General features: G+C 38.2%; 1 protein-coding gene across 1 annotated transcript in view; it reads right to left on the bottom strand.

Moving 5' to 3' along the window:
* Positions 1 to 335: 335 nt before the first annotated feature.
* The window catches only part of MMP20 (matrix metallopeptidase 20), a 46,120-nt gene continuing 26,486 nt past the window's right edge, over positions 336 to 19,969 (bottom strand). The window contains exons 7-10 of the mRNA XM_003923773.4: positions 16,577 to 16,713; positions 15,396 to 15,552; positions 2,066 to 2,169; positions 336 to 436 (exon numbers count right to left, since the gene is read on the bottom strand). Coding sequence (XP_003923822.1) covers positions 336 to 436; positions 2,066 to 2,169; positions 15,396 to 15,552; positions 16,577 to 16,713 — 499 coding nt within the window. The remainder of the gene's footprint in view (positions 437 to 2,065; positions 2,170 to 15,395; positions 15,553 to 16,576; positions 16,714 to 19,969) is intronic.

Below are 19,969 nucleotides of genomic sequence, written 5' to 3' on the forward strand. Positions count from 1 at the left end.
TGGAATTTACCACTAGGCTTCCTCCTGGAAATAAAAATCAAACTGATCTGCTTCAGTATATATTAGGTAAGAAAAAAGTAATGGTGTCTAACTGGAGAGTGCATTGTGTTGATTTGGATTTTGTATAAAATTGCCCATATAGACACTTTCTAATGTGGGTGAAAATTCTGAATATACAACTATGAAAAAAATTGGAAACATTATTTTCAATGAATTCTAATTTGACTTGAAGGCCATGGGAAGAATCCCTATCCTACATTCTGCTTTAGTCCTTAAGATCCGGTTAGAAGCTGCTTGCCATCATCCTCATTGCTGGGAAGACCAAGGTTCTCTATTTAGCAACCAATCCAGGAACTAGATTTCACCACACTAACCACATCTTCCTTCTCTGTGTCATACTTGTATGTTTTTGGTCCTGAAAAGAAGTAAATGTAGCCTAAAAGAGACAAAGTTGAAAATGTGGTTACTGAAGATGACCAGCAAAATTATTTTTTTTTTTTTTTTTTTTTTTTTTTTTTTGAGACGGAGTTTTGCTCTTGTTACCCAGGCTGGAGTGCAATGGCGCGATCTCGGCTCACCGCAACCTCCGCCTCCTGGGTTCAGGCAACTCTCCTGCCTCAGCCTCCTGAGTAGCTGGGATTACAGGCATGCGCCACCATGCCCAGCTAATTTTTTGTATTTTTAGTAGAGATGGGGTTTCACCATGTTGATCGAGATGGTCTCGATCTCTTGACCTCGTGATCCACCCGCCTCAGCCTCCCAAAGTGCTGGGATTACAGGCTTGAGCCACCGCGCCCGGCGACCAGCAAAATTATAAATGGAATTTGTAATTGTCATTTTCTTAAGGTGTCATCAAAGGGGAATTGCGAATTTGTCAGGCAGCAGTTAGCTTGTCTTCTGCATGGCTCCACCCTACCCTAGAACCCAACTTCTCAACTTCTCAGTCATTTCTGAGCTTTCTCCTTATTCCAGCCAGGGTAAGGCCTTCTTTTGGGGTCATCCAATGTGCCATGCTTAGTCATGCACTGTGCTTCTGCTAAGGCTGTTCTCCTCCAGGAAGCCCCTCGACTGTTCTTTCTCTGGTGAAGCCTCTGTCCAATCTTTAAAACCCATCTAAAGTCTCACTATAACATTTCCAATGACTGCTGCCAATTCTGATCTTTCATTTCTCAGATCAGCTCTTGCAATTATTGTGAAGTCTACCACATGACTCAATACGAAATTATAGATTGTCTGTTTTCCAGTCATTTCATCTGTGTTGGATGAACCATTTCATGAGAGCAGAGGCCACATCTGGAATGGTCTTTGCACTTCTGAACATTGCCCAGCCCTGTGCTATTTTTTCAAGAAGAATATGCTAACTGATTGATTCAGAAGATTCAATTAAATTTATTCAACAAAATTCTATTCAACTTTCCTAGCTATGTGTTAAATTGTAGGAGTTGGGTGATGGAAGATTGAGAGATTTTTTTTTTTTCTTTTTGAGAGAGCGTATCATCACTGTTGTCCAGGCTAGAGTTCAGTGGCGCAATCACAGCTCACTGCAGCCTTGACCTCCTGGGTTCAAGTGATCCCCACTCTCAGCATTCTGAGTAGCTGGGACTACAGGTATGTGCCACCATGCCCTGCTAATTTTTTGTAGAGACAGGGTTTTACCATATTGCCCAGGCTGGTCTTAAACTCCTGAACTGAAGCGATTCTACCATCTCGGCCTCCCAAAGTGCTGGGATTACAGGTATGAGCCACTGCACCTGGCCAAGACTATGTCTATTTTAAAGATAGAAAAGGTAATCTTGACCCAGGTAGACTTTATGATCTAGCTGACTAATTGATTGAAGCTATAGTTTAAAAACTTTCTATTAGGAAAGAGAGAACTACAATACCAGACATTTTATAGTTACTCTTTCTAGTGGATAATCTGGTTAGCTAAAGTTATGAAAGGACCTAGGACCAAATATAAGAACCAATGACTCCCACTTGGAAATCCATTTTCTGTTGTGTTAAAGCAGAGCTCAGATTTCTTATGATAATTTTCATGAAGAAAGTTTTCAGAGGAAACACTCACCATTTAATTCTACAGCAGCATCAATTTGGCCATTTACTCCTGAAAATTCTTCTTCAGTATTCTTTGGATAGTCTTTTTCCATTTTTCTTTTCCTTTCATCGTAGCTAGAAAAAGTATTATTTCATAAATAATATTAATAAGAGATTTTAACTGTTGTAGATGACACTATATATGGTCAGGCATATGCACACCTGCAACTTATTTAGGTGTTTTTCTCTCTCTCTCTCTCTCTTTCTCTCTCTCTCTCTCTCTCTCTCTCATGTACACATACACATGCACTTATGTTGTTGTTTATTTTTTCCTTATTGTGTTTTTGTTTTTGTTTGAGATGAGGTCTCATTCTGTTGCTCAGGCTGGAGTGCAGTGGTGCCATCACAGCTCACCACTGCCTTGACCTCCAAGGCTCACACTATTATTCTTCTGCCTCAGCTTACTGAGTACCTGGGACTACAGGCATGTACCACCACACCGTGGCTAATTTTTAGTTTTTGTAGAGACAGGGTCTTGCTATGTTGCCCAGGCTGGTCTCAAACTCCTGGTCTCAAGCAGTCTTTTCATCTCAGCCTCCCAAAGTGCTGGGATTACAGGAATAAGCCACTGGATTTGGCCCTTTTTATTGTTTAAATTGGACTCTTGAAATACCTAAAAGAGATTATAGACCTTTATCACTATGCTCCCATGTTCCTGAGATTCTGGTACCACAAACTTGGAGGTCACTTGTTTTAAGCAGCCTCCAAAAAATTTCTACATATATTGTTTAGAATTACTCATTCTGTATATTATAGCAAAACATTCTGTTAACTTCAAAAAACACTTGCCTTTTGAAAGCAACTCTATATATTTTTATTGCCTTGTTTATTCTTGTAGTTATTTCTCTCTCTGTGTATCCATTTGTTGGTTCATCAAACAATCGAAGCCTTTCATAGGGGCTTTTATTCATGAACTTAGTGCTGTGTATCCATGAAGAAAGGGTTGAACAAGTAATGCACATTGAATGAATAAATGTGTGAACAATAAGTAAATCAGTTCCAAGGAATATGTAATAATTGAACTTCTGTCTTTTAAACCAATTTACTTGAATTCCATTGTTTTTGTTTCTTGGAAAGCTTATATGACTGACTGAATAGTAGACCTGCTTTCTTTTTCTGGGTCAGCAGCCAGCATTCAAAGATAACTCTGAAGATTGATTAATACATCTCTTTGTGATCTAAATTACCCATTGTAAAAAAAGACTGTGACTGTGTGAGTTAGCGTGATATGTATGAGAATAAGACTTCATTTAAAGTGTGAGAAAGTCCCTTCTTCTTTAGCACAGAGCTCCAAATGGGGACATTCCCAGGTGGATACCCCACTCCTTTCCCACCAAAAGCTCAGAAAATTTCTTCCAGTACCTGGGCTGCTGAGAAATTTCCCATGGCAGCAGGTCACACCCACCGTCTCCTGAAATGTGCCTCTTGTGTGGCTATGACTACATAGGCCGGGGACAACTCTCTAGTGATGCCGAGCCAGAGGCAAACATTGAAAAAGACTATTCAGGCTAAAACTAAGTGCAGGACTGAGCTGTTTTACTGAATGTTTGGGGCTGGAGGGGGAAGCTAACTCTCCCAGCATTTTATTCATATTAACTGTAACCATTAATAGGTCATGTGGACTTTATGTGTAGACATGCAGACAGGGGCCTGCATCACTAACACAAGGTTACCTACTTTTAATTTTACTAAGAACATTACCATTTAACCATCAAAAGAACTACTACCAGCTGTTTTCATTATCATTTCACAAGGAAAAAGAAATGTTAACACCAAAAAGGCAGAAAGGACATAAACTCAGAATGATTCTTGACAATAATCTGGTTTTATGCTGACATAGACTGCAGCTCCCTGGTTTATAATATTGTGCTGTTTTTATTTAGCCGTGAACTGGTGAGAACTTTGTGATGATCTAGCCCTTTGTGTGTGAACAGATATTTACGGATTTCTGTTACAGTGCAAAGAGCTCAACACATACAATCTGATGGTACTGGGTCTGAATTTCTAACTCTGTTACCTGCTAATTCTGTGATCAGGAGAACATACGTTGAACTCTGAGCCCTGGTTTTTCTTATCTGGAAAACAGTGGTCATGAGGAAAAGAGACAATTTACACACACATGCACACACACACACACACACACACACACACACACACACACCACATACAAGTACCTGGCACATGTAGCACCAAGAGCAGGCTCAAACCAGCAGACTTTGTCATTTATTTTGGCACCAAGAACCATTAACTCTGACTTGTCAGTATAAGGTTGAGTGAACTTTATGGTTTGATCTGGGATCCTAAGTCATTAAGGAGTTTAATCTTTAATCTTTAAACTTACTTTACAAGGTAATGTTTGCAGTAGTAGGCAAGGTTGAGAAGAGGTGAAAAAGGAGGGGTAAAAAATGCTGGAGGTAGTCCAGAGAACCAAGTCAGAGAGAGGATTAAGATGAAGAAGGTTTGCTGGTATGGTGAGGATTTTGCTGAGAGAAGAACAGAAAAGGAGATTATGTAATAGGATGAAGATCACAGGCGTTTTGACTAACAATAAATAAATGGTGAAGAGAATTGAAGAATAAACATATGTGGTGGATGGGAAGGCCAATTGGATTTGGATTCAGAGGACATGAAATAGAGCTTCAGATGGACCATTGTAGCTGTGTGATCTTGAGTGAATCATGTAACGTCTCAGAGACACAATGTTTAACGAAATACCTATTTCTCAAGATTGTTGAAAAGGTAGATGGGACAATGAGAAAGTATGAGAAAACACTGAGCATGATTCCTGGCACAGTGAGCCAGCCATCAATAAATAGAAGCTGAATTTCAATATTAAGGGAAGAAACACAATTTTTATTGAGAATCAACTATATCTTGAGTATCTGCTAAAATCATTGCATATATCCTCTCATCACTGAGGCCTTGTTTGTGAAACCTAAATACCAAACTAGAAATAATGATCTGTAATTATGTTTGTTTCCTTTATGGGCCTTTGTTTCATCATTTAATATTGATTCAAGGTAGCCACATTTAATATATATTAAATAAATGATTGCCCACAACAGATATCTGATGTCATTTTTCAGGTTTGTTATCTTACTCTCCACATTTCATTTGTATTCTAAGGACTCAGGGACTGTTTTGACAAAGTGCCTGCATTTTTGTTTAACCTAATCTGTATGCTTAGAACTTAGATGGCATTTTTGGTGTTTTGACTGTGCTGATTTCAGTTGTATGGCAGTGACATACCTGAGTGCCTTCTACCCTCTTGGAAGCACTAAATGGGGAGCTGAGTCTGCTAAAAGAGGCTTAAAGAGAATGCAAGAAAGGATGGCAAAAAGGGGAATTTACTGATAAAGTCTTTCTGAGATGGTTTCAGGAAGTTTCCTCAAAGTGACCTTTCCAGTGTGGGTAAGGAGGGACAATGAAATAGAAATCTGAAATTCCATTTTGAAGTTAATGATCAACTTTCAGCCAGAAATCACATGACTTTCATGAATGAAGTGGCCTTTGTGATCTATACTAGAGAAGGGCAGGTGGGAGAGTGATCAGGAACAAAGAGAAGGCAGGAGAGGCGGAAGCTGCCATGTACAATCCCAGATAAGAGTCAAGAAATAGGACCCCATGAGGAAAATGATTGTGAGGAGATTCTGGGACAAAGAATTTGTAACAACATAGACAAATATATATTTTATAATATTAAGTAGAAGAATGTCAGGACAAAAAATGCATACATAACTACTTAAAAATGGGAAAAACTGAAGGGAAAAAAATAGAAGAAAAATATTAAATGAGTATCAAAAGATGTAGCAAGTGTTGGCAATTGGAAGAATTTCTTTTCCTTTCATGTATTCTGTGTTTTCTATAACAAACATCACGTGCTGCCATTGAACCCCATCTTCCTGGCAGTCTCATATCCTCACATGACCTCAGTCACCACCTGATTACATGATGAATTCCAAACTTACCTTTCTAAGCCTGAGTGCTCTTGAGTTAAAGACCTGTATGTCCAACTCTCTTCTTGATATTTTTCTTCTCAGGTCTCACTAGAATGTCAAACTCCATATGTACAAAATGAAACTGCTTCTTGTTCCCCTAATTCTGCTTCATTTCTTAAGTTTACTGTCTTGGTAAATGCCAAAATTGGAAACCCATCTATTAAAGAAATGACCCCCAACTAGTCAGTCACCCAGACCTATGCTTTCTACTGCTTGAAAAACAATCAAAACAACCCCAATCCCTAAACTTATCATCTCTGGCAAAAATCTTGCAACAGTTCTCTCTCTTATTTAAACAATTCAGTGGTTTTTTTAGTGCCCAGTCATGTGCCATATATTGACATTTCAGGAAACGACAGACCATGTATATGATAGTGATTCCGTAAGATTATAACACTGTATTTTTACTGTCCCATTTCTATGTTTAGATACACAAATACCATTGTATTACAATTGCCTACAGTATTCAGTACAGTATCATGCAGTATAGGTTTGTAGGAGCTATAGGAGCAATGGGGTATACCATATAACCTAAGTGAGTAGTAAGCAATACCATCTAGGTTTGTGTAAGTACACTTTATAATGTTTGCTGACTGACCAAATCACATAATGGCACATTCCTCAGAACATAGCTCCATTGTTAAGCAAGTGATACATGGCTGTATTCACAGAATTGTGCCACCATCAACACAATCAGTTTTAGAATGTTGCCATCACTCAGCCCCAGAAAAACCTTATGCTTTTTCACTCTTAAGTCCTGTATCCCACACCCCAATCTCTCCATCTCAACCAGACCTAGACAATCACTCTCTATTTTTTGTCTGTTTAAACTTGCCTCTTATGAGAACTTTACATAAATGGAATCATATAATATGCAGATTTTCATGACTGACATCTTTCATTTGGTATATTGCTCTCAAGATTCATTCATCTTGTACTATGTACCAGCAGTTCATTTTTATGGCCAAATAATATTCCATTGTATGAATTTATCACATTTTATATATCCATTCAACATTTGATGGAAATTTGGGTTGTTTCCACCATTCATCTATTATGCATAATGCTGCTATGAATATTGGTATACAGCTATTATGTGGACTTATGTTTTTACTTCTCTTGGGCATATCCCCAAGAGAAAGTGGAATTCTGGGTCAAATGATAATTCTATGTTCAACTTTTTGAGGAGTAGGAGACTGTTTTCCAAAGTGGATATACTAATTTGCATTTCTACTACCAGTGTATGAGGATGTTTTGTCTTGTTTTTGATGTTAGGAGGAATGCATCCAGTCTTTCACCACTGACAATGCCATCGGCTGTGGGTTTTCATAGATGCTCTTTATTGAGTTGAGAAGTTTTTTTTTTTTAATCCTACGTTGTTGAATGAGATAATCATATGGTTTTTGTTTTTATTCTATTGCTATGGTACATTTCATTAATTGATTTTTGAATGTTAAACCAACCTTGAATTCCTGGGAAAAAAATCCCACTTGGTCTTGGTGTATAATTCTTTTTATATGTTGCTAGATCTAGTTTGTTAGTGTTTTTGGAGGATTTTTGTAGCCCTATTCACAATAGATATTGGTCTGAAGTTTTATTTTCTTGTGATGTTTCTGTTTGATTTTGATATAAGGATAATGCTGACTTCAGTGAGTTAGGTAGTGTTTTCTTCTCTTCTGGGTTTTGGAAAAGTTTGCGAAAAATTGGTATTAATTCTGTTCTCTTTTAAGATTTGGAGTAGTTTGTAAAAAATTGACATTAATTCTTCTTTAAATGTATTGGTAGAATTTACCATTGAACCCTTCTGGGCCTGGGCTTTTCTTTGTGGATAGTTTTTGATTACTACTTTAATCTCTTTCCTTACTGTTGGTATATTCAGACTATGTATTTCATATTGACTCATTTTTACCAGATTTTGGCTTCTTAGGAATTTGTTAATTTCATTTATCTAATTTATTGGTATGCAGTTGTTCATAGTAGTCCATTATCCTTTTTATTTCTGGAATGTGGGTAGTAATGTCTCCTCTTATTTCTGATTTAAGTAATTTAAATTTTTTCTTTTTTATTTGGTCAATCTAGTAAAAAGTTTGTCACTTTTGTTTATTTTCTTGAAGAGCCAACCTTTAGTTTTGTTGATTTTTCTCAAGTTGCTTATTTATTACCTATTTTATTTATTTCCATTGTAATGTTTATATTTCCTTCTTTCTTGTTGCTTTAGATTTCATATGTTGTTGATATTCCATTGTCTTAAAGTGGAAGGTTAAGTTATTGATTTGAAATTTTTCTCCTTTTTAAATATAGGCATTTATAGCTACAAATTTTCCTCTGAGCACTGCTTTCACTGCATTCCATAAGTTCTGGTATGTTGTATTTTACTTTTCATTTATTTCTAATTACTTTCTAATTTCCCTTATGGTTTCTTCTTTGACTCATTGGTTAATAGTGTGTTGTTTAATTTCCACATACTTGTAAGTTTTCTAGTTTTCTTTCTGGTATTGATTTCTAGCTTTATTCTATTGTGATCAGAAGAGATACTTGTATGACTTAAGTTGTTTTAGTTTTGTTGAGATTTGTGTGGTGGCCTAACATGTAGTCTATTATGTGGAATGTTCCATATTCACTTGTAAAGAATGAGTCTTCTGCTTATGTTGACTATAGCATTCTGTAGGTATCTGTTAGGTCTAGTTGTTTTATAGTATTGTTCACGTCTTTTAATCTTTATTGGTCTAGTTGTCCTATCCATTATTGAAAGTCGGGTATTGAAATCTTTAACTATTATTGTTTCTTTATTGAGTTCTCCCTTCATTTCTGTCAATTACCACTTCATACATTTTTGGGGCCCCGTGTTAGATTCACGTATGTTTATGATTATGTCTTTATGGTATATTGACTTTTTGTCATTATAAAATGCCCTTCTTCTTGCTAGTAATATTTTTTATTTCAAAATCTGTTTTGCCTGATAATAGTATAGCCATTCAAGCTTTCTTATGGTTGCCATTTGCATGATATATTTTTTTCATTCTTTTATTTTCAATCTATTTGTATCTTTGAACCTAAAGTGTATCTCCTGTAGACAGCATACAGTTGGGTCTTTTTTTTTTTTTTTTTAAACAATCTAATCTGGCAGTCTGCCATTTGATTAGACTGTTTAAACTATTCACATTTAATGTCGTTGATAAAGTTGGATTTATGCTTGCCTTTTTACTTTGTGTTTTCTATATAACTCATGTCTTTTGGTTCCTCTATGCATCCCTCACTTTTTTCTTCTGCATTAGTAAAATTCTTCTAATGTAACATTTTAATTTCTTTTATAATTGTTTAACTGTATTTTTCTTTTTTTCTTTTTTCTTTTTTTTTTTTGAGACGGAGTTTCGCTCTTGTTACCCAGGCTGGAGTGCAATGGCGCGATCTCGGCTCACCGCAACCTCCGCCTCCTGGGCTCAGGCAATTCTCCTGCCTCAGCCTCCTGAGTAGCTGGGATTACAGGCATGCGCCACCATGCCCAGCTAATTTTTTGTATTTTTAGTAGAGATGGGGTTTCACCATGTTGACCAGGATGGTCTCAATCTCTTGACCTCGTGATCCACCCACCTCGGCCTCCCAAAGTGCTGGGATTACAGGCTTGAGCCACCACGCCCGGCTTAACTGTATTTTTCTTTTTTTAATTTTTTTTTTTATTTTTTTGAGGCAGAGTTTTGCTCTTGTTACCCAGGCTGGAGTGCAATGGCGCAATCTCGGCTCACCGCAACCTCCGCCTCCTGGGTTCAGGCAATTCTCCTGCCTCAGCCTCCTGAGTAGCTGGGATTACAGGCACGTGCCACCATGACCAGCTAATTTTTTGTATTTTTAGTAGAGACGGGGTTTCACCACGTTGACCAGGATGGTCTTGATCTCTTGACCTCGTGATCCACCCGCCTCGGCCTCCCAAAGTGCTGGGATTACAGGCTTGAGCCACCGCGCCCGGCCTTAACTGTATTTTTCTAAGTGATTTCCTTAGTGGTTGATGTAGGGCTTGCCCTATACATCTTAACTTACAAAAATCTGCTTAAGACTTATACTAAATTAATTCCAGTGAGATATAGAAACATTACTCCTATATAACTCTATTTCTTCCCCTTCCTTTTGTGTTATTATTGTTATACATGTATCTGTATATATCTGAAGCCCCAAAGTAATTGTTGTAATTATCATTTTATATAATTTAATGTCTTCTAAAGAAGCTGAGAGAATAAAAAAGAGGATGTACATATTTGCAGCTTTTGTTATATTAACTTTTTACCATTTCTGGTTCTGGTTTTTTGTTCCTGTGAATTTTAGTTACCATCTGGTGTCATTTTTTGCGACAAATACAGTTTTGCTCCCACCTGCTTCCTTTATGTTGTTATTGACAAATATATCTCCAAATGTTTTGGCCTTAACATCACAATTATACAATTATATGTACATTGTTTAATATAATTGATTTTTACATTTTCAAATTAAGAGAAGAAAGAAGAGAAAATATGCATTTATACTTTTACATAATTACACTTACTGGTGCTCTCTGGCTTTTTGAAGGGACTTGAATTGCTATCTAGGCTTACTTTCAGCCTAAAGACCTTTCTTTAGTATCTCTTGTCAGGCAATCTGCAAGCAATAAATTCTCCCAGTTTTTGTTTCTCTGGGAATGTCTTTATTTCTCCTTCATTTTTCAAAGATAACTGTTGTGGATTTAAGAATCTTGGTTGAGTTTTTAGTTTGAGAACTTTCAGTATGCTTTCCATTGCCTTTTGGCCTAACTAGTTTATCTGACTTCAAGTCTGTTTCCCTCTAATTCAGTCACATTGCTGGCAGAGTGTTATTTTTATAAAATAAATCTTATTTATTGAGTTGCTCCCTTATTGAAGATATTTAACATATCCCTCTTCTCTGAAGAATAAACACTGATCTCCCTAGAAAGGCGATGACCCGACATGATCTGTACCCTGTTCTCCTTGGGCCACCTTTCTCATTTTAGTCTGTGTTCTAGTCATACTGAACTGCTTGAGGTTTTCCCCATGCTCACATACTTTTTCATGCATCAGTGCTTTTGCTTCAGCTGCTTTCTCTGCCTGGAAGCCACCACCCCCACCTCATCCTCTGTCTGGGAAACTCCTACACAACTCTCAAAATGGAGCTTAGCCATCACTTCCTCTAAGAATTCTTTCCTGATAATTTTGCTAAGTTGGCCATTTCCTCTTTATTTTGGCCCACAGAACTCCATGAAGTCTTGTATCAGGGCACTCTTGCCACTTGGATTTCTGTTAGTTATTTATCTATGTATTTACTCTCCACTGTAAAACCTGTTGAGGGCATTAACAACACGTAACATGAACTGATTGCTTATTATGTGACAAGCATTTCACATTTTTCTTATCCGATGCCATAATTCTATTAAGTGTATACTATTTCTACTCCCATTTTGCAGATGATGAAACTGAGACAGAAAGGTGATCCAAATTGCCAGATAATTGCTGGTAGAGTTGAGAGTAACACTAGGAGTCTTTTACTTCTGCCCATTCTTAACCAGCAAACTCCACACCTTCTCTTGAATGTCACTAGTACACAAGCCGACACATAATATGCCTAATAAATGTAGGTTGAATGTGGTAGTTTAGTAATAATTTTTTAAAAAATTTAAAACATTAGAAAACAAGATTTTGAACTCTATTTTGTCTTACTTGTTTTTATTACTTATTATTTATTTCTTTATAGTGACTATAAACTCATCAAATAAAAACATCTATTTCTAGTATTTCTGAGGCATTCAGGAAGGAGAGAATGTGGAAGATGTATTCTACTTTGCCGCAATGATGCCCTGGGTCTGACTGTAGATAAATAGTAATTTGGAGTGGAGGGGCAATGTGATTGAAAAAGGGCAGGACATGCAGATTTGCAAGCCACTTTGCATAAAATTCAGAAATCACTGACTGTCTTGAAGAATTATAGAGTTGGTGACAAGCCTCTGCCCCCAGAAATCCCTTGATGTAGCCACTGCTCTGCCACTGGTAGGAAAGGGAGAACATCTAAAAGAAGAAGTTAGCCATAGGTAGGGGAAATAATGTAAAAAATGGAAAAATTATGAAACCATTAGGGCCTGATATAAAGATAAAAGGAAGAAATAAAAGTAAGGGGAAGTGACTCTAGTTGGCAAAGTTTAACCCATATGTCATTTGCTGATGTAGCATGTAATGACATCAACACGGTAGAGCCTCCTATTTGGATTTGACATTGTGGTCCTCTGTGTGCTGCTCCTCTATAAGTAACTACCACACAGACACATGAATTCTCCCTTTTAGAGCCTAATCCAACTGGGCACCAAGCCAACCTTCAATCCTCTGTGAAGGAAGATCTTTGGTGATGTTCTCATGGCATTTTATTCACTAAACTGAGTCCAAACTCTGGGAGTTCATGGAGAATTTCCAGAGGCTTTTCTTTCCTTGGCACATTATTTATGTCACAGATTGAAATAGCATGAGGAATAAGGAAGAACCTGAGAAATGTCTAAGAGAAATAAGACCTAACACACTTTCAGTGGATGTCAATGTAGTGAAATTCTTTTTCTATAACTTGAGGTTTGGAACCTTCCATACTTTTGAGTGTGGCCATGTGCTTACCTACAAAACTTCATTATCTCCTTTGTGCTTTCTTCTCAATTCCATCCTTCTAAAGTAGGGACATAATGGCTAAAGCTCCCTTGGCCACCTCGAGTCATGAGGCAACCATGAGAATGGAAGTATGTGTTAAGAATAGCAGAGCAAAATGTTAAAAGGAATGTGGGTCCCCAGTAATCACCAACCTGCCATACTGGCTCTAAACCGTCAGACTTTTTACATATATGAGAAAAACAAACCTTCATGTGTTTAAGCCACAATTATTTTGGGGTCTCTTATACTAGTGGCTAAATTAAATTTCTAATCAATATAGGGCTTCACATGACAAAAAGATGTCACACAGATGAGGCCCTGCAAAGCATACTGTGGAGAATTCAAGGATGTTTCTGAATACAGCCAGTACAATAGCTTTCTCTGAACTTCTGTGCTGTAGGTCGGGGTTGTCTTACTCCTCGGTGCATACACCAGGGTGTGTGTTGGAATATGTAAAGTAGAAGCCTCCCATTGCTGAAGGGATTATCTATGTTTTGCCAAAAACAGTAATTTCAGTCCAATGTTTGGGGCCTTTGGTATTTAAACAGGAAATTCCCTTTGACCAGACTTTTGTCTGAATCACCACTCAGAGAAATACTGGAGTTTAAGCAATTTCTTAAGCATCACAACTTGTTAAGAAATTATTTTTTAGTTACTATATAAGTTCCTACTGTTGCTGAAGAATAACTCTTTTTGAGCACCTACTTTGTGCAGACACTGCTAGGTGTCTGTATCTGCATGCTTTATATCACTTAACACCCTCCGTAACTTGGGAAGGTTAGGAGTGCCTACCGTAGTTTCCTTTCTTAACCAGCAAAACAAGCTTGTTAACATTTTAGTTAATGCCCTAGACCAATTTTTTTATGAATCTGTTTTAATTTAGATTATGAAAAACTTCTTCTTAGTAGATACTCACAGAGGACCAGTTGGAAATGTACAGGATGATTTTCTTTGGGGGGAATGAGCATCACTAAAATCAGAGACCTTTGACCTTCCCATCTTAAAACTTACAGAGAATTTTGAATCTCTACCCACATATGTTGTCTTAGCTGTTAAGCTTCAGTTTAGCCTGGCTGAAGGTATATATTTTACTGCAGGTGCTGGTGGGTGATAGATTAGACCAAAGACAAGGTGAAATATTGGCAAGAGAGAAATGGGAGAGTGGATAACTCCTCCTAGGAGAATCACACTGTGAACACCTTTTAAAACGTGAACTGAATAATACTAATATAAATGTCTTCATACTCCAACACACATGCTGATGCATGCTTCTCTTGATTTCATTCTCTGAAAATTCACCAGGGGAATTGGATTTCTCAATACCTGTCTTCCTGTATGTCAGCTCTGTGACTACAGCCACCTTATCTTAAAGAAAGACTTTAGAGAATCATATTCTGTCCTGCAGATATTAGGGCCTCAATAAGTGAATTCCTAGCATCATGTTTTTGAAAGGTCTGAGATAAAAATAGTTGGCCTCATGGTTTAAACACTGGTATGGAAGTGACAGCTCATGACACCACATGACACTGAGCAATGCTTCCAGTGCTCTTAGTGGCCCAGAAGAGTCAGCAGAGTCCATATTTATTTGCAGTTCTTTCTTTATAAAAGAAATTTGCTTTCTTATGAAATATATATGTGCCTCACTTGTATTACTTTCTCAGTTCCAAGTTGGGGAAGAAAATGTGAGTCAGATGGAATAAAATGACATATAAATTGTTTTAAAATTTCTTTTATGCCACGAAAATGGTTATTTAAAATAGGTGATATGAAATAAAATGAAAGTTCTTGGAACAAAGTTGGGTGCTCTCCTGTTTCCTTCAAGACTCTATCATGAGCCTAAGGTGTCTAGCATTGTCACCTGCTTAGAATCTGCTTTTGCTTTTCTCTTCAGATGTTTAGGTAAACAGTTAAAAAGAGAAAACTGAAACAGAGGGAAAGGTGTGCAGAAGCAGAGGTGATCTTTGAAGGAGCTTCACTTGTTCCTCAACATGGGTCAATTAAGATTAGAAACTCAGTAGCTGAGATGAGATGTGATGCTATGTGCAGCAATTGGATGACAGATCACATCTGATTGAGATTTGCTCATATGAAGCCCCTGAGGACAGGCATGGAAATTATATGGTTTCCTTTGGATAAGAAGAATCTTCGTATTCTCAGCTGGATAAAAGGACTAAGCAAAAGACCTTTTCCTTCCAGCAGAAATATCCTTCAAAGAGCCCCATGATCAGGACCATCTCCATTTTGCCCCAAATCATGGAGTATTGTGGAATGCATTTCATGCTCACATAACGGCAAAGTAAGGCATTCTCAGTGAGTAGTTAGGGATTTGGTGATGCTGCATCTACTCTTTTAGGCCACTAGGGGTCCAGTTAATGAGCGCATTGAAAGATCAAGATGTGCTGTATTCTAGAGACCAAACAATGGGATTATTGAATGAAGGTTTCACTCATCATTTGGATGGTTCCATATCTTGAAGACAGTCAACCATCTGTAAGTGGCACCCCAGTGGCTGAAAAAAGTCAACGGGTTAGTGCAAACTTGCCTTGCATTCTTTCATGGAAGGGTTTTTTTTTTTTTTTTTTTTTTTTAATCCTTTTCATTGAATACATATAGACAGTCAAAAGGAAAAAAGCCATACCTATAGTATTCATCTCCCACAAAGAAAAGGGTCTTCTGTGGCTCCCTGAGGTAGACAGCAGCATCTATTTGCTGCACGTACCTTGGAAATCCAAAGTCATAAATAGTGCGAGGAGGACCTTGCATTTGGAATCCTCTCGTTATCCAGTAGTGGGGACCTGTAAACAGAAATTTAAGTTTATGAAAACTGCACTTCTTGGTGATACACTTCTCTCATAAAGATTTCTATGAAGGATCATAAATGGGGTTAGTTTATGGGATATTTCCCATGGCTATAACCCAACAGGAGGTATAAACTTCTAACTATGCAGTTCAATAAAAGACTTCAAACTTCCCTGGAGGCAGAAGTCCCTACTTATGCCTTAAGAAAGCATTAACATTTGTAGAATTGTGTTTTACATTTAATATATTACATCTTTCAAGCTATCCTTCATTTCTAATCTCATTTCACCTTCATAGATCTATGAGAGAGAATGGGCAAGTGACATGAAAATGCAATGATGTTTACTTAAATTGGCACTTGCTTTCTACCTTTATCCCTCAGCATCAAGAAAATATAAGCTAAAACTGATAGTTATCACTTACTGGATAACTTCCTTTGGCTTACCATAGTCACAACACATCTTCAAGGTTTATATTGCTATAATCATTTTACAGAGGAAACAGTGGAGCTCAGAGCAGTTAGATAGCTTCCCAAAGTTACTCAAATAGTAAAGGGTTAGAGCCAGAGACTGGTATGTGTGTCCGCCTCCTGAGCTCGAAGGCATCCTCCTGTCCTGGCTGCTTCTGACCACGGCATAGAAGTAAGGCTATTGTTTACCTCACACTGAGTTCCATGTTGGCTTTTATTTATTAAAGGGTCTCACTAGAGTATACACTGTCACTCTGAGCAGAGGTCCTGTGAGGCAGAGACCAGGTTTCTAGCTCCTTGGGCTCTACCACCTAACACAGTGCCTTACTAGGCTAACAGGCTTGGTTCTGGTTAATGGTCACTGCCATCACTTTCACTGTTACACAATGTAGGGTATAACAAATGTAGGGTGGAATTTCATACCCAACCTGAGGACAAAGGGCAACTGAAATGTGTTCTGTGATGGCTGGACAAATGCTGGCAGGGCTAGATATGCCAAATGGATGGGGCACTGCAGCCCTGCCATTTCTTTCATAGAGGATGTAGGGTACCTTTGAAGAAGTAAGCAGTGCCCCGCTCAGCCACTTCATAAGCTGCATCCACATTGGACATGAGCTGAGGGAAGGAGCTGGTAATAGTGCTGGGCCGAATTCCTGCCCGCAAGTGAACCTGCCGTCTCCAGAAAATCCTATGGGACATTAAAAAAAAAAAAAAAATGAAGATCAACGATTGATTTAGATATATAATAATACTTGGACTGAAATATACTCATAGGCTACTTGCTAAATGCCCTTTGCCCTTGCCTTGCCTTTTTTTTTTTGCTTTTTCATTTCTTTGAGATGGAGTCTTGCTGTGTGGCCCAGGCTGGAGTGCAGTGGCATGGTCTTCGCTAACTGTAACCTCTGCCTTCCTGGTTCAAGTGATTCTCCTGCCTCAGCCTCTCGACTAGCTGGGGCTACAGCTGTGCACCACCATGCCTGGCTAATTTTTGTATTTTTAATAGAGACAGGGTTTCGCTTCACCACAGTGGCCAGGCTGGTCTTGAACTCCTGACCTCAAGTGACCCACCTCCCTTGGCCTCCCAAAGTGCTGGGATTACAGGCATGAACCACTGTGTCTGGCCCACCCTTGCCTTATTTTTAAGGAAAACACAACATTTTGGACCTTGGTAAACAATTTCTACCCCCTTTTCTTTGTCTTAGCATTTCTGTGATCCCCTCTCCTTTATTTATTTAAGGATGTTCAAAATATGAAAGAATATAGCCAAGTTTAAGGTATACATATCCTCATTTCAAATATCACTTGATACAAATTTCTCTTTCCTATTCTGATCTTTTAAAAGTTAAAATCTTACAAAGGTAACCGTGATCCAGAAGGTGGACATTATGAATAGTATGTAAATGAACCAAAAGTCTGTGGTTGAGCCATGCTGATTAGACCCTGTAAAAATAGTGAAAACATTAATAATCATAAATTATGGTGTCGCCTACATAATTGTCTGCTGTAAGTGTTTGCATCTGTGAGTCTGATGGCTGGTTAACAGAAAATCTAGTACACACATATTAATTTAAGGTTTAGCAACTCATCTATCCAGTTACCCAATGTTATAGTCATAAAATTGTGGCAGTATACCCACGAGGGTACTGGATTAAAACTGACAATGTAAATTTACTCCATTTTACAGTTTGAAGATGAAAATCATTTTTATAAAACATAAATGATTAACTTGGCTTCTTAGGAGCCCAGAATTAATGTACAGGATTATTTGGGGACTGGGAAACTGTAATAAAGTTTTGACATTGAACTTTCCTAGTGGCAAGTTTAGGAATTCTACAAATCTTACGTTGAGTTTTCCTATTCAGTTAATCTAACAAATATTTATGGAGCACCTATCATCAGGCACTGTGGTGGACATCGAGAATGAAATACTGAAGAAGATACTGGCCCTGCCCTCAATATGTTTACAGTCTAGTAGCAGAGACTGATTAGTAATTATCACAGTGATTGGTGCTACGAAGAGTTAAGTTTAGGATGCCCTGAGAACACAGAAGAAGGATATCCCATTGCATTTAGGGGGCTTAATAAAGGTATCCCCAATGATCCTCCCATTGAGGCAACTTAAGCTGATGATAAAATCCAAAAAAGGGAGATATTAAGAAAAGACAAATATTTCCTCATGTTTCATAAGAGGCAGCATGGTGTGCTTCTGAAAAGCACATTGTTTCAGAAGATGTGGGCTAGGGTTTTAACTCCACTGCTGACCAGCCTCTACAAGCCTCAGTTTAATCATCTTAAATAGGAAAAATAATTTCCTGGCCAATATCCTGAGATCATTATAAGGATCAAATGAGATAATGAATACGAAAGTGTATTATAAACTGTAAGGTGCTGTATAGATAGATAGTTTGTTTGAAATGGTATTATTTGCTTAGGCCTTAATTACTCACTAATTGGGCACCCACCATAGACAATACACAGACCCAAAACATCACAGCCTTATCTAAAATGTATGTATTAACTGATGAAAAACTGAGGTCCAGAAAGGCTTTTTTTTTTTTTTTTTTTTTTTTTTGGAGATGGAGTTTCGCTCTTGTTACCCAGGCTGGAGTGCAATGGCACGATCTCGGCTCACCGCAACCTCTGCCTCCTGGGCTCAGGCAATTCCCCTGCCTCAGCCTCCTGAGTAGCTGGGATTACAGGCACGTGCCACCATGCCCAGCTAATTTTTTGTATTTTTAGTAGAGACGGGGTTTCACCATGTTGACCAGGATGGTCTCGATCTCTCGACCTCGTGATCCACCCGCCTCGGCCTCCCAAAGTGCTGGGATTACAGGCTTGAGCCACCGCGCCCGGCCCAGAAAGGCTTTTGAGCTCCAAGGTCACCGGGTGATGAGGGACAGAGAGGACCTGGCTCAGGCTCCAGTTGCCTTGATGAAAGTTACATGCCCAATCTCACCTACTTGCTCATGCTCAGTCTTGTGATCTCTGGTTTTTCTTTGTTTGTACTTTGTCCCTTTGTCCAGTCAAACCTGGGCTTTTCTGAAGGCCAGAGGGACTGATTCCCTTTTCTCTTTTCTCTCCACCACCTCGCAATGAACATAGTTTTGGGTATCTGAAATTCAGCAACTACTTCTTGGGTTAATTGGGAACCTGGGATGAAACCTGAATAGCAAGTATATTTCAATTAATGCAGTTCAATATACGTAGCTCTGAAATGTTGTCTCTGTATAAGTCACTGTACTAAAACACAAAGTGTGCATTTTAGGATAATATAAAGATGAGGCCATGTGGGGAAAGTGAGAAAGTAGAGGAGCAGATATGTCCTCCCCAAACTAGGCTCTGTCTGAATTATGTCTCTGATGAGGTGTAGTTGGCTTCCAGCTGCTTTGTCTTTGATCACTCTAAAGCCAGATTCTCTTTGATTGCTCTAAAGCATTTTCTTTCATTTCTCACTTAAAAATCAACAAGCAACTCTAGGCAAAACTAAGTCCTACTTTTTATTTGAAGTTATGGGACAGTGATGTCCTGAGTGACTCAATATGAGAGGTAGTAAAGTGTAGTGGTAAGAACTCAGGCAAAGGGAAACCATACTTTTGAAACTTTTCACAAGTGGTAGACTCTTAGATTTCTTACTGAAAAATCTTAGATGTAGGATATTGTGAGGACTAAATTGAAGTAGTCATTCTAAATCAAACGTGATTTTGCATCTTGGGGGACATTTGGCAATATCTGGTGACAATTTTGGTTGTCAAAGCTGGGTATGGGCAATGCTAATGGAGTCTAATGAGTAGAGCCAGGGATGCCACTAAACATCTGAATGCAAAGGACAGCTCGATATAACAAAGACTTACTTGGCTAGAAATACCAGTGGTGTCAATGTTAAGAAACCCTGCTTTGAACACCACTATGACGTATTATAATGTATATAGTGTGCACATAGGATA

The sequence above is a fragment of the Saimiri boliviensis genome, chromosome 6 (assembly GCF_048565385.1).
Source record: "Saimiri boliviensis isolate mSaiBol1 chromosome 6, mSaiBol1.pri, whole genome shotgun sequence".
Lineage (NCBI taxonomy): Eukaryota > Metazoa > Chordata > Mammalia > Primates > Cebidae > Saimiri > Saimiri boliviensis.